Below are 15,027 nucleotides of genomic sequence, written 5' to 3' on the forward strand. Positions count from 1 at the left end.
TTTTTTTGGTTTTTCGAGACAGGGTTTCTCTGTGGTTTTGGAGCCTGTCCTGGAACTAGCTCTTGTAGACCAGGCTGGTCTTGAACTCACAGAGATCCGCCTGCCTCTGCCTCCCGAGTGCTGGGATTAAAGGCGTGCGCTACCACCGCCCGGCCTGATGTTTAAAGTTAAGCAATTTTACTATTTTAATACTTCATTTTTCATGAGAATATGAGATGCTGATGCCAGGAATTCTGAGTGAGCGAGTAAGTAAATAAATACATACATAAATATTTAGAGACGGAATTTCTCACCATAGCAGGCTGGCCTTGAAACTTACTATGAAGCCAAGAATGACATCTGATCCTCCTGCTTCCACCTCCAGAGTATGTTCCACCATGCCTCTTTTCTTTCCTTTTCTTTCGTGAGGCAGAGAACTGGTACTTATCCCAGGCTAGCCTTGACCTTTCAATTGTTCTACCTCAGCCTCCCCAATTGTAGGAGAGCACTGGGGTGTGCACACGACACCTGTCTTGCTTCAATAATTTAATTTACAATACAAAGCCCAGAATAATGATTATCTATTTAACTACAAAATTAATGAGACGCGGATATTTCTTTCACAATTTAAGTGCTAAAAAGCTCACATTAACTAACTCTAAGAACAGTGTCTTGAGAGGGTCTCCTATTTGCTGTGCTGTGCTCTTAAAACACTGACTGGTACAGGCCGTTCACCGAAGTGACAGGCAGAGATGAGGGAAAGCCATGCTCCTATGTGGCTAGTCTTCTTTTGGGCTTTGCTTTATGAGGCAGGGTATTGTTATGTGATCCAAGTTGGCCCTAAACTCACAATCTTCCTGCCTCAGTCTCCAAATGCTTGTGCCACCATGCCAAGATTTGTGTGACTTTTTTTTTTTTTTGAAACAAGGTCTTTCTATGTCACCCTAGCTGTCCCATAATTTCTTATACAGATCAGACTAACCTCCAACTCAGTAATCTGCCTATCTCTGCCTCTTGAGTCTGAGATTAAAGGCATGTGCCATTATGCCCAGTCTATAGACAAGACTTGCTATTCAAGCACTGGCCTGGAACTCACTATGTCAACCAGTCTGAATTCAAACTTGTCACAATTCTCCTGTCTCATCCTCCTGAGTATTATGTGTGCCTATTTATTCATTTTTAAACAGCGTTTCATCTAGCTGCTATCAAATCTGCCATGGGACCACTGGAGTTTAGTCCTCTTTCGCCTACCTTGAGAATGGGATTACAGGTACGAACTGCCATGTCTAGCTTTAAGAGCCTTCTTTATCACACTGGGTTCTCAGGCTCAAATGGAAGAGCCTGGTGAATGTGATTAGGATGCATTAATCCCCCATTCTGTTGTTACACTCAGGTGTCTAACTGTTAAAAGGAGCCACCTATTTCAGCTCAAAGGTCCCAGATGTTTTCTAATCCTGGATCACTATTTTCCAAACCACTTTAATGTTCTGCAAGTTGAGGTCCTACTATGGTGACATTAAAGTCTGGCCTCTGTCCATTAAAACTCTGCCTGCGTGTTTAAAAGAAAACCAGGACTGCTGAGTCAGAGACACCCTCGTGCGTAAAGAATGATCCCACACTTGACGTTCCTTGTTATATCCTTACTTACACAGTGTGAAGAATCCTTTCTGATTCTGGTAGATGAGAGATCTGAGTCTCTGAGGTTTGAGGCTGTGTGGCAGCTGGTGGCTCTGCCTCTCCAGCTTCACACTTCTTTGGGCTCCCCTGTTAATGGAGAGCAAAAACAAAGCAAAGAATTTAATCCTGCTAGGTTCCTTTTCTTTAACCCAGAGTTAGTAAGACAGGGCGGGACACACATAGTACAGGTAGGACAGATATCCACTTGTGGCTCTTTGTTATTTTACCTTGAACTCACAAAAAACGCCTCCCTCTGCCTCCCTAGTACTGGGATTAAAGGCGTGCACCACCACTGCCCAAAGTCAATGCCTTTTTTCTTCCTCCTCCCTTGTCTTCCCGAGACAGGGGTTCTCTGTATAGCCCTGGCTGTCCTAGAATTCATTCTTTGGACCAGACTGGCCTTGAACTCAGGGAGCTGACTGCTCCTGCTTCCCTAGTGCTGGTGTTAAAGGTATGCATCACCACCGCCCCTAAAATTGTTTTATTTGATTTAAGTTCTCATTTTGTAGCTCTGGCTGGCTTGGAACTCACTAGGTAGACCAGGCTAGCTTTGCAACTCCCAGACACCCACATGTTTCTGCCTCCTGAGTGCTGGGACTGAAAGTATGAGCCATCATATCATGCCTGGCTAAAGGTAGGCACTTCAAGACTTTCTAGCTGGGCCAGTGGCTGAGACCTGTTTCCTCAACACTCAGAAGGCTAAGGCATGAAGACTGCAAGGTACGGCCTACATAGCAAAACCCTGTCTTAAAACGCAAAAAGAAGTCTGAGGGACATAGATCAATACTACTACTTTCCTAGTATGTGTAAGGTTAGGGGCTCTATATTTAATACTAGGAAAGGCTTTCTATAGGGGCTGGAGAAATAGTTAGCATATATGAGGCCCAAGTTCCATCCCCAACACTGCAACAACAATAAAGAAAAAGAGAGACAGACAGACATTCTATTCTAGCAATCATTTTATTAGATTAAGGATGAGGTACTTGAGATTAAACCTAAGGCTCCCTGCTTGCTAAGCATGCACTCTACCTACCACTGAGAAAATACTTCCAATCCTCAGTACCCCAGAGCCCTTTTTTTGAGACAGGGTCTCTCAGCTGGGCGGTGGTGGTGTAGATCTTTATTCCCAGCACTTGGGAAGCAGAGGCAGGTGGACCTCTGAGTTTGGGTTACACAGAGAAACCCTGTCTCAGGGAAAACAAACAAACAAAACCCTCCCACAAGAGACACAAGAGACAGGATCCCTCTATTATGCAGCTCTGACTGTCTTGGAACTCACTGTGTACACCAGGCTGGCCTTGAACTCCGAGAGATCCACCTGCCTCTAACTTAGTGCTGGGATTAAAGGAGAAAATTCTTTTTTTGAAAGAACCAAAAAAAGGCCTCCCTTTTGGGGCAGATAAATGGAAGGGTCCTGAGGAAGAAACCTAGAGATGAAAACTCCACTGCTTAACTTTACACAGAGCTTTGGCTAACCACGGAGTTAAAAAGGTCTATGTACACAATATGGTATGTATACCCACATGCACATAAAATAACTATGTTAAGAAAAAAGGACAAGACAAAGTCAGGGGAGCTGACGAGATAAAACGCTTGCAGCACTTGAGCTCTTGCAGAGGACGAGCATTCATTTCCCAGCACCTACACGCAGCTCACAATCATCCTTAGCTGTAGTTCCAGGGGACTGGATGCCTTCATCTCTCTGTATTCTTGTAGTTCAAATACATTCATTCAGGCAAATACTCACTCACATAAAACAAATATTAAACAAGGTCAGTGAGATGACTCAGCTGCCAAGGACCAGAGCTCCATCCCTAAAACCACATGATGGAAGAACCAAGCTCGTCCTCTGACTTCCACATGTGCCATGGCACACATGCTACCCTGCCCACCAAGCTAACAAAAAAGAAAAAAAAAAAAAACCCAAAAAACAGAATTAAGAAGCATCCTCGACCCTCTGCATTTCTTGACTCTTGTCCAGCATTGGCACACACCTGTAATCTCAGCACCTGAGAGGCTAAGACAGGACCGTTTCAAAAACACTGAACGAGGGGGCAATGCAGCCTACCTGCTCAGGCTGTAACTTCTGGATCACACGCTTCTGCTCTGGCTCAGTCTGGCTCAGATGCCTCCCCCGGACAGAGGCTGAGGACATGGGAGTCTTCTCCTTTGGTTCAAGGACCTGCAGCTGTGGCACTGGTGGAGCTTCCTGACCACAAGAGGGATCTTTGGTTTCAGTGTAGCTGGTGTTGCTGTCTCTGGAGACTCCAGGGCTCAGAGACTAAAAGCACAAAATGAAATGGGGAGATGAGTATGAATGAATGATGCACTGACTTTTCCAACTTTTGCTCACCCAATCCATATATACTCTGAATCTTTTTTATTTATTTTTTTGATAAAGAGACTTAAGTAGCCCAAACAGGCACTGAATTTGATATGTAGCCTAGGATGACCTTTAACTACTAATCCATTAGCCTCTACCTCCCAAGAGCTAATATGGTTATGGGTTACAAATACTTGGTCTTCCTCTAGATCTTTTTGTCTCGTGTGTCTACTGTCATTTAAGTGAACAGTGTCCAACTACTTATTCAACAAATTTACTAAGTTCCATTCAGGGACTAATGAAAAAGCAGTGTATGCAACATGCTTTGTAATCCAAGGGGTTCAGAATGACCAGAGAACACAAGGACCAATGTACTGACTCTGTAACGAAGGGGAAGTAAACAGTGGAGGCTAAACAAGGACTTTCTTGTTTTTTGTTTTTTCGAGGCAGGGTTTCTCTGTAGCTCTGGCTGTCCTGTAACTAGCCCTTGTAGATCAGGCTGGCTTCAAACTCAGAGATCCTCCTACCTCTGCCTCCCAAGTGCTGGGATTAAAGGCGTACGCCACCACCACCCGGAGAAACAAGGACTTTCTATTCTTGTTAGAAATCGTTACACGTTATTCTGGGTTTCAAAACTAGTAGAGAGGAGACAGGATTCTCCACACTCACCTTTCTGCTGCTGCTTGATGCTGAACGGGAACGGGATCGGGACCGTGACCTGGACTCTGATGTTGACCTGGAGCCCATCTTGGGTCTATCATGAGGGCTGGCGTGAACTCGAGCTTGGGATACATCTCTCTGTTTAGATCTTGGAGATGACTGTGGGTGGGAGGCTGAACTGTCAGGTGAGTGAGATCTGGACCTAGAGCTGGAGGATGAAGGTGAAGAGGACCGGCTAGAGGACGAGTCGGCTGATTGTTTCAAATCATGGTCTGGGAAGAGAGTGGGGGGCGCTCTTCTGTCCCCCTTCTGTTCCGAAGACTGCTTTTTCATAGGCTCCTCAGTGGTCCCTTTGGTGGGTACTAATTCCTCTACAGCTGGAGGGAGGGGGTGAGCAGATTTTTCAGGTTCAGTTTCAAGACCTTTCTGGGCTGAGTATTCAGACAGTGAGCTTTTCTGAGCCAGAGACAGGACACTCTCAGCTGGCACTCTCTCTGCTGGAGATTCTGCTTTGGTGTCTGGAATACTGGACAAAGGAGACAGGCCTCTTACCAGATGGACAGGATGTGGAGACATTATCAGCTCCCGACTTTCAGGATCTGTATTACGAGGCGATAACTGAATGAGGACAGGGGGTGCTGGACCTTCCACTGGCTCTATCTCTTCCTCGTCCTGGAGTTGGATATGAGTTGGAGGAGATGACGCTTCCTTGGTAAGCAGCGGTGGGGGAGTTTCTTCTTCACTGGCTGTCTGCTCTGGCACAATAGGGGTCTTCTCTAGGTCTTCGGTGAGCGGAGGCGGGGAAGGAGACTGTGATCGTTCCTCCAAGCCTTGTGAAGACTTTACCTCATTTGCTTCCTGAAAGGGAGAAACTACTTCTGTGTCTTTCTCTTGCTGCTGTCTGGCCAGATGACTTCTTCTAGCTTCTTCCTGGGATCTTGTAACTCGCCCTCCTTTCTCTAACCCATCATTTTCCTGGGATGTTATGAATTGGGGTTTCTCTTCTACCACCTTTTCTGGTTTTTCTCTAGGAATCTCTTCTCCCTCTTCATCCTCAAACTGTTTCAGGACTGGTGCCTCTGCCTCTCTAGATTTCTGTCCCTCATCTACCTCTTCTTCCTCTTCATCGTCATCATCATCATCATCTTCCTCCTCCTCTTCTTCCTCCTCTATTTTTAAATTTCGATCTACTCTGACCCTCAGGTTTCTAGATGGTGTTTCTTGATCCTCTTCTTCCTCTGCAGCCTGGCTGCACTCAGAGAGTTTAGCTGCTCTTGCCTGGAAGAGAAGATATACAATGGTTTCAGATATACTCATTCATAATAAATGAGGAAAATGAGCACCTCTTAACCCCTAAGCAGTCATCTCTCCAACCCTAAAAAGAGCATCTCTTAAGGTATTCTTAGGGGAGAGAAATGAGGACACACCTTCAGCAACCACTGCTGACATGGGTTCCTCAGGGAATCAAAGCAGAGGAAACAAAAGGCGCACATCAATAGAGATGCTTCTGGTTTGCTTTTTATGTGCTTTAAAAAGATTTACTTTATTATCTATGTAGATGTGTATTATCTGTGTGAGCACAAGTGCTGGCAGAGGGCATCAGAGCTACCATGTGGAACTAGAACTCAAATCCTCTGGAAGAGCACACAGGGCTTTAACTGCTAAGCCGTCTCACCAGCCCAAGCTTTATAATTCTTTTTGGTATTTTTTTGAGACATGTTTCTAAGTGTAGCTTTCATTGTCCTGGAACTCATTCTGTAGACCAGCTTTGAACTCACAGAGATCAAATTGCTTCTGTTTCCCAAGTGCTGGAATCAAAGGCATGTGCCACCACCATGTGTCCCCAGCCTTAAATTTTTTTAAAGGTTTAGTTTATGCGTATGAATATTTTGCTCATATGTATATAGTTACACCGTGTATGTGCTCAGTACTGGAGGAGGTCACAAGAGGGTGTCTGATCCCCTAGAACTGGAGATAAGGATGGTTGTGAGCTGGGATCTGAACCCAGGTCCCCTGCAAGAACAACCACTGGGACATTTCTCTCCAGACTCAAGACTCTTTTATGCTTTTCGCAAGTGGATGGAACATCCAGAAAGCAAGGGAGAACTACCCTATTGTTATTCAAGACCTATCACACAGATATTCTTCTCTTCTCTTTGCTTTGAGCTGCAACACCACATCTTGCTTCTCACCCTCCTCTTTTTCTCTCTCTTCTGAGATAGGTCCTCATTATGTTATCCAGGATGGTCTCAAATTCAGAGCATCTGAATTCTCAAGTGCCGAAAATACCAGCTTGTCACTGCCTTCCACTGTCCTACCTTTGCAGTCAATCACAGTGTGGTTGCACTTCCCCACTGTTCTTCCTTAACATTATTTCACATATTTTTCAACTGCTCTATTAGCTATTATTAATGCAGTCATATAGTTTTAATTATGTCATATCTTGTCTTATTATACATTTAAGAATATAGTCTAGCCTAGTAATTTTCAATATTTAATTTTAATTTTTTTTAAAAATTACATCATTGGGCCGGAGAGGTGGCTCAATGGTTAAGAGCATTGCCTGCTCTACCAAAGGTCCTGAGTTCAATTCCCAGCAACCACATGGTGGCTCACAACCATCTGAAATGAGATGATGCCCTCTTCTGGCCTGCAGGCAGACACACAGACAGAATATTGTATACATGGCGCTAAAGAGGACAACTACATGGGCATTGGTATTCTCTTTCTACTATGAGGGTCTGAGAGACTAAGATCAGGTTATCAGGCAACTTTATTCATTGAGCCCTCACATTTACGTTTTGAAAAACCATATATTACTACGTTCACATCAGGCATGCATGGTAGCCTGTTGTCTGTAACTCCAGCACTTGGGAAAATTAAAACAGCAGGATCCAGTGAGACTCTGTTTCAAAAAAAAAAAAAAAAAAAAAAAAAAAAAAGGAAAAAAAAGTTAAAAATGTATGTATTTTCTCAGAACTCTGAAGGCCAGAGCACATCTAAATAACAAAACGGCAAGAGCAGCGTGAGAAAGATGGCTCCACAGCAATCCAGAGACAGTCTGTGATGGCCGACGTAGCCAGAACACTGCGGGATTGGATTACCTGTCTAACCCTGGATGATCGTCTTTCTCCTTTTCTTGTTTTCTCATCATCAGATTCACCTTTTTCTTCAGAAAAAGAGGAGCTCTTTCCTACCAAATGAAAGAAAATCAAGTTACATTCATGATCTGAAAACCCTGATTCATAACTTTCTAAAATCCAACCAATCATTACCTACAAGCTGTTCATGAATACATTTCCACATAAAGGCTCACGACTACACAAGTCCCAGGGGCTCTTCTTTCTTTCTTTCTTTCTTTCTTTCTTTCTTTCTTTCTTTCTTTCTTTCTTTCTTTCTTTCTTTTCCTTCCTTCCTTCCTTCCTTCCTTCCTTCCTTCCTTCCTTCCTTCCTTCCTTCCTTCCTTCCTTCCTTCCTTCCTTCCTTCCATCCATCCATCCATCCATCCATCCATCCATCCATCTATCTATCTATCTATCTATCTATCTATCTATCTATCTATCTATCTATCATGTATACAATATTCTGTCTGTGTGTATGCCTGCAGGCCGGAAGAGGGCACCAGACCCCATTACAGATGGTTGTGAGCCACCATGTGGTTGCCAGGAATTGAACTCAGGACCTTTGGAAGAGCAGACAATGCTCTTAACCGCTGAGCCATCTCTCCAGCCCCCAGGGGTTCTTTTAATAACTGTATGTTTAGGGATAGTTTAAGACCGCAAATGACTCAGAAGTTAAAGTAACTTCCAGGAACTTTAAAGTGTCCAGCAGGGGAACAGAAATACAAAATGCACCTATTTCTTTTTTCTTTTTTTGGTTTTTTTCGAGACAGGGTTTCTCTGTGGTTTTGGAGCCTGTCCTAGAACTAGCTCTTGTAGACCAGGCTGGTCTCGAACTCACAGAGATCCGCCTGCCTCAGCCTCCCGAGTGCTGGGATTAAAGGCATGTGCCATCACCGCCCAGCACAAAATGCACCTATTTCTATACTGTCTTTTGGTATTCTGAAGCAGAACTTGAGAGTTTACCACTCTGAGGCCTGGAATGGTCATTTACACATACAATGTCAGCCCTCCACTGACAATGTCAGCCCTCCAGAGGTTGAGGCAGGAGAATTGCCATGAGTTCAAGGCCAGCACAAGTTGCTACATGTTGAGTTCCCAGGTTGTCTTGGACTACAGTGTGAGATTGTCTCAAAAACATAAAACCAGGAAGTCTTCATTGCTTTGTATCCACTTAAAAAAATTATTTTATGTGTATGTTTTGCTTGCACATGTGTGCAAGTTTTCCTCTTGTGTCTTTAGAGGCCAGAGAAGACATCAGATCCCCTAGAACCAAAGTTCCAGATGGTGTGATACACCATGCAGGTGCCAAGAATCAAGCCTAGGTCCTCTGCAAGAACAGCCAGTGCTCTGAACTGCATAGGTGCCTCTCCACTTCCTATTATCACTCTTGGAAAGTTTGTCTAGTACCATTATTTGTTAGTAACCCCTTACCCAAAACACTGGGAAAGAAAACTCAGAACCTTGTGCATGTGTAACAAGCACTGCAGGGGCTGGACTCAGCAGTTAAGAGCTCTCGCTGCTCTTTCAGAGGACCTGGGTTTTATTCCCAGCACCCGCATGGTGGGCTACACTCATAACTCCAATCTCAGGAGGTCTGAAACCCTCTTCTGGCCATCTTGGGCACCAGGCATTTAAGAGGTGCGCAAGACACACAAAAGTATCTATACATATAAAAAGTTAAGCCAAACTCTACCTTTAAGCTATACCCCTTCTTTTGGCTTGAGATGAGGTACTGCTATGTAGCCAAAGCTTGCTTGGATCCTTCTGTCTTGGATTACTGTATGCTACAATTTATATGTGTGAGCTGTGCTAGCTCTACTGCTAGGTTTGACCAATCTATTATGAGTAAATATACCAGTCAATCTGTATAATCATAAACTCAAGGAATGAGTAAGAAAAGAAGTTAGGGACACAGCTCAGCAGTGTGGAGCGCTCAGATAGCCAAGTGGCAAAGACCTGAGCCAAAGCTCCCAGAGATTAAAAAATAAAAGATGTCCACTGACAATTAATTCAAGCTAAATGAACACGGCTTTAGAACTGGGTCCTCTTGACTATGTTTTGCACATTGGAGTTCAAGGTAGAAAATTTTTTCTTCCTTGCAAGAAAAAGTTTGAAAATTACCAATCTAGACCATGCAAGTAAATCCACATAAAGCTGGAAAAAAAAAGTTTCACTATATTCCACAAATGAAATTATGGAAAATTCACTTAAGCAATTTAAGTCTCAATATCTTAACTAAGAGAAGGGCATGAACTGGAAAATTCTTGTTTACTACCAATATTAAATACTATATGGAAGATCTGAGCATAGCTCAGCGGAGAGTGCAAGCTTATAACCACACAGGTAGTACTAGGTTGAATTAGAAAACAGCACGAGGGGCTGGAGAGATGGCTCAGAGGTTAAGAGCATTGCCTGCTCTTCCAAAGGTCCTGAGTTCAATTCCCAGCAACCACATGGTGGCTCACAACCATCTGTAATGGTGCCCTCTTCTGGCCTTCAGGCATACACACAGGAAGAATATTGCACACATAAATAAATAAATAAATATTTAGAAAACAGCATGAGGCTTGTTGACTGGAGAGACTGGCTCAGCAGTTAAGAGTACTGGCTGCTCTTTGGTGGTGGTGGTGGTGGTGTGGTGCTGTGTGTTGTGTGTGTTAGATTTCCAGCAATCTACTCATCCAGCTCATAACCAGCTGCAACTACAGTTCCAGGGGATCTGATGCCCTCTTCTGACTTCCACAAGCACTGTAATGTGTATAGACACAGATGTAGACAAAACAGAAATACATACAAAATAAAACTTAAAAAACAGCATAAGGATGGGAAGGGAGTATTTACTACAAGAGTGGGTGGCTTATGAGGACAGTGCTTGTCTAATAATGCACAAAGCTTAGGTTTAACGTCCAATGAGGGAAGAGAGCAATGAAGATAACTACATTCCAAATAATTAGTTAAAACAGGCTTAACTTTAGTTTTTTTTCTTTGAGAAAGGGTTTCTCTATGTAGACCTGGCTGTCCTAGAACTTGTTCTATAGATCCAGTTGGCCTTGAACTCAGAAATCCAGCTGTCTCTGACTCCTGAGTGCTCAGATTAAAGGCGTGCACCACCATTGCCTGGTTTGGACTTAACTTTATATAGTATAAAAGGCATAAGTCTGGGCTAGAGATAAAGTTCAGCCTGTTGAGCAGGCACAAAGCCTTAGTTTAGTCCTGACCACCAAGATGCCCACTAAGAAGAAAGGTTAAACCACACAGAAAGCACAACCTACACAAGCGGTATTTAAACTAGTGTTAAATAATTCTGATGGTGTAAACTCTAACCCAGGATCTGCTGCTGTCTCGAGATAATCTAAAATGAACTAAGCTTTGATTGTAATAAAGTCAAGCTAAAACTAATAAAACCAAGACTGTGAACATTTTTATAAAATTTTATTCCACGATTACTTGATTAACTGGATCTCTGAAATGATATAATTTCATACCAGAGTAAATAAACACTTGAAATAAGGTTTTTGTTTGTTTGCTTGTTTTTCTAACAGGATCTATGTGACATACAGAGACTAGAGTCTAGACTCTTGCAAACATTTGAGGCATCTTAAGATATTATTGGCAGGACTAAACAATTCATAATTCAATGATCTAGAATAGGTTAAATTATAAAGTAAACAAAACTAAAAGAATAGATAACTGGGGCTGGAGAGATGGCTCAGAGGTTAAGAGCACTGACTGCTCTTCCAAAGGTCCTGAGTTCAATTCCCAGGAACCACATGGTGGCTCACAACCATATGTAATGAAACTGGTGCCCTCTTCTGGCCTGCAGAACACTGTATACATAATAAATAAATCTTAGAGAGAGAGAGAGAGAGAGAGAGAGAGAGAGGAGATAATTGTTTCTCACTCAGTGGGGTGCTCAAGTCCTTAATCCCAGCACTAATGCAAAGGCAGGTGGATCTGTGAATTTAAGGCCAGTCTGGTCTACAGAGTTGAGTTCAGGACAGGAGGATTTACTTAAAGAAAAAGGAGAAAGAAAGAAAAAAAAAAAGCAAAGCTCCTTTGACAAAAGAAAAGAAAGAAGTTAATTTATCTTTTAAGCAGAAACAAGGTCAGGTATGATAACAGCTTCTAGACTCCCAGGACCTGAGAAATAGGAGGATAAAGAATTCAAGGCCAGCCAGGTGGATTTCTGTGAGTTTGAGGCCAGCCTGGTTTACAAAGCGAGTTCCAGGTCAGGCTCCAAAAAGTCACAGAGAAACAGCTGTCTCGAAAAACTAAAAAGAATTCACAGTTGCCCTGGACTTCATGGTGACTTCAAAGTCATCTGAGATGGTAAGACTGAGCTAGTAAGGAAATGTCTAAGAACACAGGGTCAGAGATGCAGCTCATCAGTACAGCACTTGTACATGGTACAGGCTCTGGGTTCAATCCCTAGCACTATTAAGAAACAAAACAAAGCAAAACAAACAACAACAAAAAGGCAATAAAAAAGCTGTACATAAAGTTGGCCAGAGATGAATGTCTTTGGAGCCAAAGGCAAGTTTTATTAAGTTGTAATTTACAAATTAAACATACCCAAGTTTAAGAGATTTTATTCTTTACCTAATGTAAACTGTAGGTTAGTCTAATGTACATTATTTTGGATACCATACCGTAAAACCTCAGTAACAGGATTCTGGATAATTATTTCTTTGGAAGCACTAGGAGGTCACCAAAGAGATCTGGGAAAATAGGTAAGCTGTTCAGTTCTGACAATCACTTCTATAAAAGTCATAAAAACTCGAAGGGATCCTCAGAATGAAACAAGCAATCACTAACAACACAAAACATTCAGAGGTAGCCGGGCGATGGTGGCGCACCTTTAATCCCAGCACTCGGGAGGCAGAGGCAGGCGGATCTCTGTGAGTTCGAGACCAGCCAGGTCTACAGAGCTAGTGCCAGGTCAGGCTCCAAAGCCACAGAGAAACCCTGTCTCGAAAAACCAACCAACCAACTAACCAACCATCCTATAGGAGTTTTCTATATAGAATATAAGAAAGATTACTAGAATACAACTACAGATCCTAATATAACAGTGGAAAACTATTCTTTTGGTTAATTATTTCTACATCAAATTAGTCAATGAAACTAACTGGGAGATTAAGAAGGAAAAAGATTCACAGAGCAGGATCCAGGAATTCTACAAAACATTCTACAAAAACAAGTAAGTGCCAGGTAGTGGTGGCTCACACCTTTAATCCCAGCACTCAAGAGGCAGAGGCAGGTGGATCTGAGTTCCAGGACAGTCAGGGTTACACAGAGAAACTGTCTCCAAAAACTAAAACAATAAATAAATACCAAAACCAAACAAACAAGTGAACAAAGCACTTAGCTATTACTAGTGATTAGCAAAACATGTTACTAGAAAACTTATTCCAACCAAAATCTTACTACTAAAGAGTACAACAGAAGAGGCAATGGCCTTTCTTCAAGAGTACCTACATGGAGGGGTGGTATGGCTGAGCTCTATCAGCCCTGATTCCGGGTGTTCCCTGATTTGAGGATAGAGAATGTCAATCTATCATAGGCCAGTAAACTATAACAATGACAGCTTGCCATTTGGGTTTCCCTTTTTGTTTTTCAGAGTCTTGTTAACCAGACCCTGCTGCCTGGCTACTTACCACACACAAGTGATCTGGAACTTGAGGCAATCCTTTGCCCAGCCTTCCTAGCCTGGAATTACAGACCTTCACTACTCTGCTGTCCTTACTTCTTCTTTTTTTTTTAAATTTTATTTATTTATTAAAGATTTCTGTCTCTTCCCCACCACCGCCTCCCATTTCCCTCCCCCTCCCCCAATCAAGTCCCAGTCCTTACTTCTTATATATATTTATTAGTGTGTGGGTGAGCATGCATGTTATGGCAGGTGTGTGGGGGTCAGAGGGCAGCTTGTGGGACTTGGTTCTCACTTTCCACCATCTGGGTTTTGGGACCCAAACTCAATGAACTTGTCAGGCTTGGCATCAAGTGTTCTTCCATATCAAGATCACTGTCACTCCCACATCTGTTTTGCAGTGTTTGTGACTGAACCCAGGACCTCATGATATTAGACACGTGTTCTGCCACCGAACTACATTCCCAGCCCTGTACCACATTTTCCTATTTTTTTAATTGTTGAAAATTAGATTTTATTGGCCAGCTTGGTCTAGATAGCAAGTTCCAGGTTAGTTAGGAATTATATTTTACTTATTGTGTGTATGTTTATTTAAGTATGTGGGCGTGTACATACCACAACACAATATGAAGGTCAGAGGGTAACCTTTGGAAATTCTTTCCTTCCATTTCATGGGGCCCAGGGAATCAAACTCGGGTTATTAAGTTGGTAACAACCATCTTTACCCATTGAGCCATCCCATGGGCTCAACATCATCATCATCATTATCATCATCATCATCACCACTATCATCATCATCACCATCATCATCATCATCACCATCATCACCATCATCATCACTATCATCACCATCACCATCATCATCATCATCATCACCACTATCATCATCATCATCACCATCATCATCATCATCACCATCATCATCACTATCATCACCATCACCATCATCATCATCATCATCATCATCACTATCATCACCATCACCATCATCATCATCATCAAGACCAGGCCTCTCTACTAGTCCTGGCTGTTCTTGCACTTGCTATAGAGAAGCAAGTTTTTGAACTGAAGAGACCATCCTGCCTCTGCCTCCCAAGTACTTGCCACTATACCCAGACTTCTTTATGTTTTTGTAATATGAGGCCTTGATAAAATTGCCAGACTGGCCACAACACAGAAACCTCGTGAGTAGCTGGCATTGAACAAGCGCCACCATGTCTGGCTGTATCATATCTTTAGTGAGATGCATATCATAGCCAAGATTAGAAAAGTCTCAGAGATTAGGAGAAAAGTCTCTGGCATAAAATACAGTGGAGAGCACTGAAGGCAATTGTTGGCTGTACTCCACAACTTACTAAATTCCTGTTTTTTAATTTACTTTTCACCTCTTTTTCCCCTCTGGGTATTTTTTTCCTCTCAATTATAATCACAGGTAAAGTCCTGCTGAGGATCTAAACCACAGAAGACTGGTTACCCTCTCAAAATGGCTGCTTTTGAAACCTATTCTGTATAAGGACTCACTGTTCACTTTCATTTCAAATTACATTTAGAATGGAGGTGTGTGTGTGTGTGAGCACAGTCACGCACCAGAGGGCAACCTTGGGTGTTTTGAATGC

The 15,027-nt window shown here is 42.7% G+C and overlaps 1 protein-coding gene across 1 annotated transcript in view; it reads right to left on the reverse strand.

Moving 5' to 3' along the window:
- Nucleotides 1-15,027, reverse strand: part of Acin1 (apoptotic chromatin condensation inducer 1) — a 44,034-nt gene that overhangs the window by 17,796 nt on the left and 11,211 nt on the right. Inside the window, exons 5-8 of the mRNA XM_050126197.1 lie at nucleotides 7,744-7,832; nucleotides 4,649-5,917; nucleotides 3,725-3,937; nucleotides 1,628-1,743 (exon numbers count right to left, since the gene is read on the reverse strand). Coding sequence (XP_049982154.1) covers nucleotides 1,628-1,743; nucleotides 3,725-3,937; nucleotides 4,649-5,917; nucleotides 7,744-7,832 — 1,687 coding nt within the window. The remainder of the gene's footprint in view (nucleotides 1-1,627; nucleotides 1,744-3,724; nucleotides 3,938-4,648; nucleotides 5,918-7,743; nucleotides 7,833-15,027) is intronic.

The sequence above is a fragment of the Alexandromys fortis genome, unplaced genomic scaffold (assembly GCF_014885135.2).
Source record: "Alexandromys fortis isolate MF-2015 unplaced genomic scaffold, M_Fortis_MF-2015_v1.1 scaffold_258, whole genome shotgun sequence".
Lineage (NCBI taxonomy): Eukaryota > Metazoa > Chordata > Mammalia > Rodentia > Cricetidae > Alexandromys > Alexandromys fortis.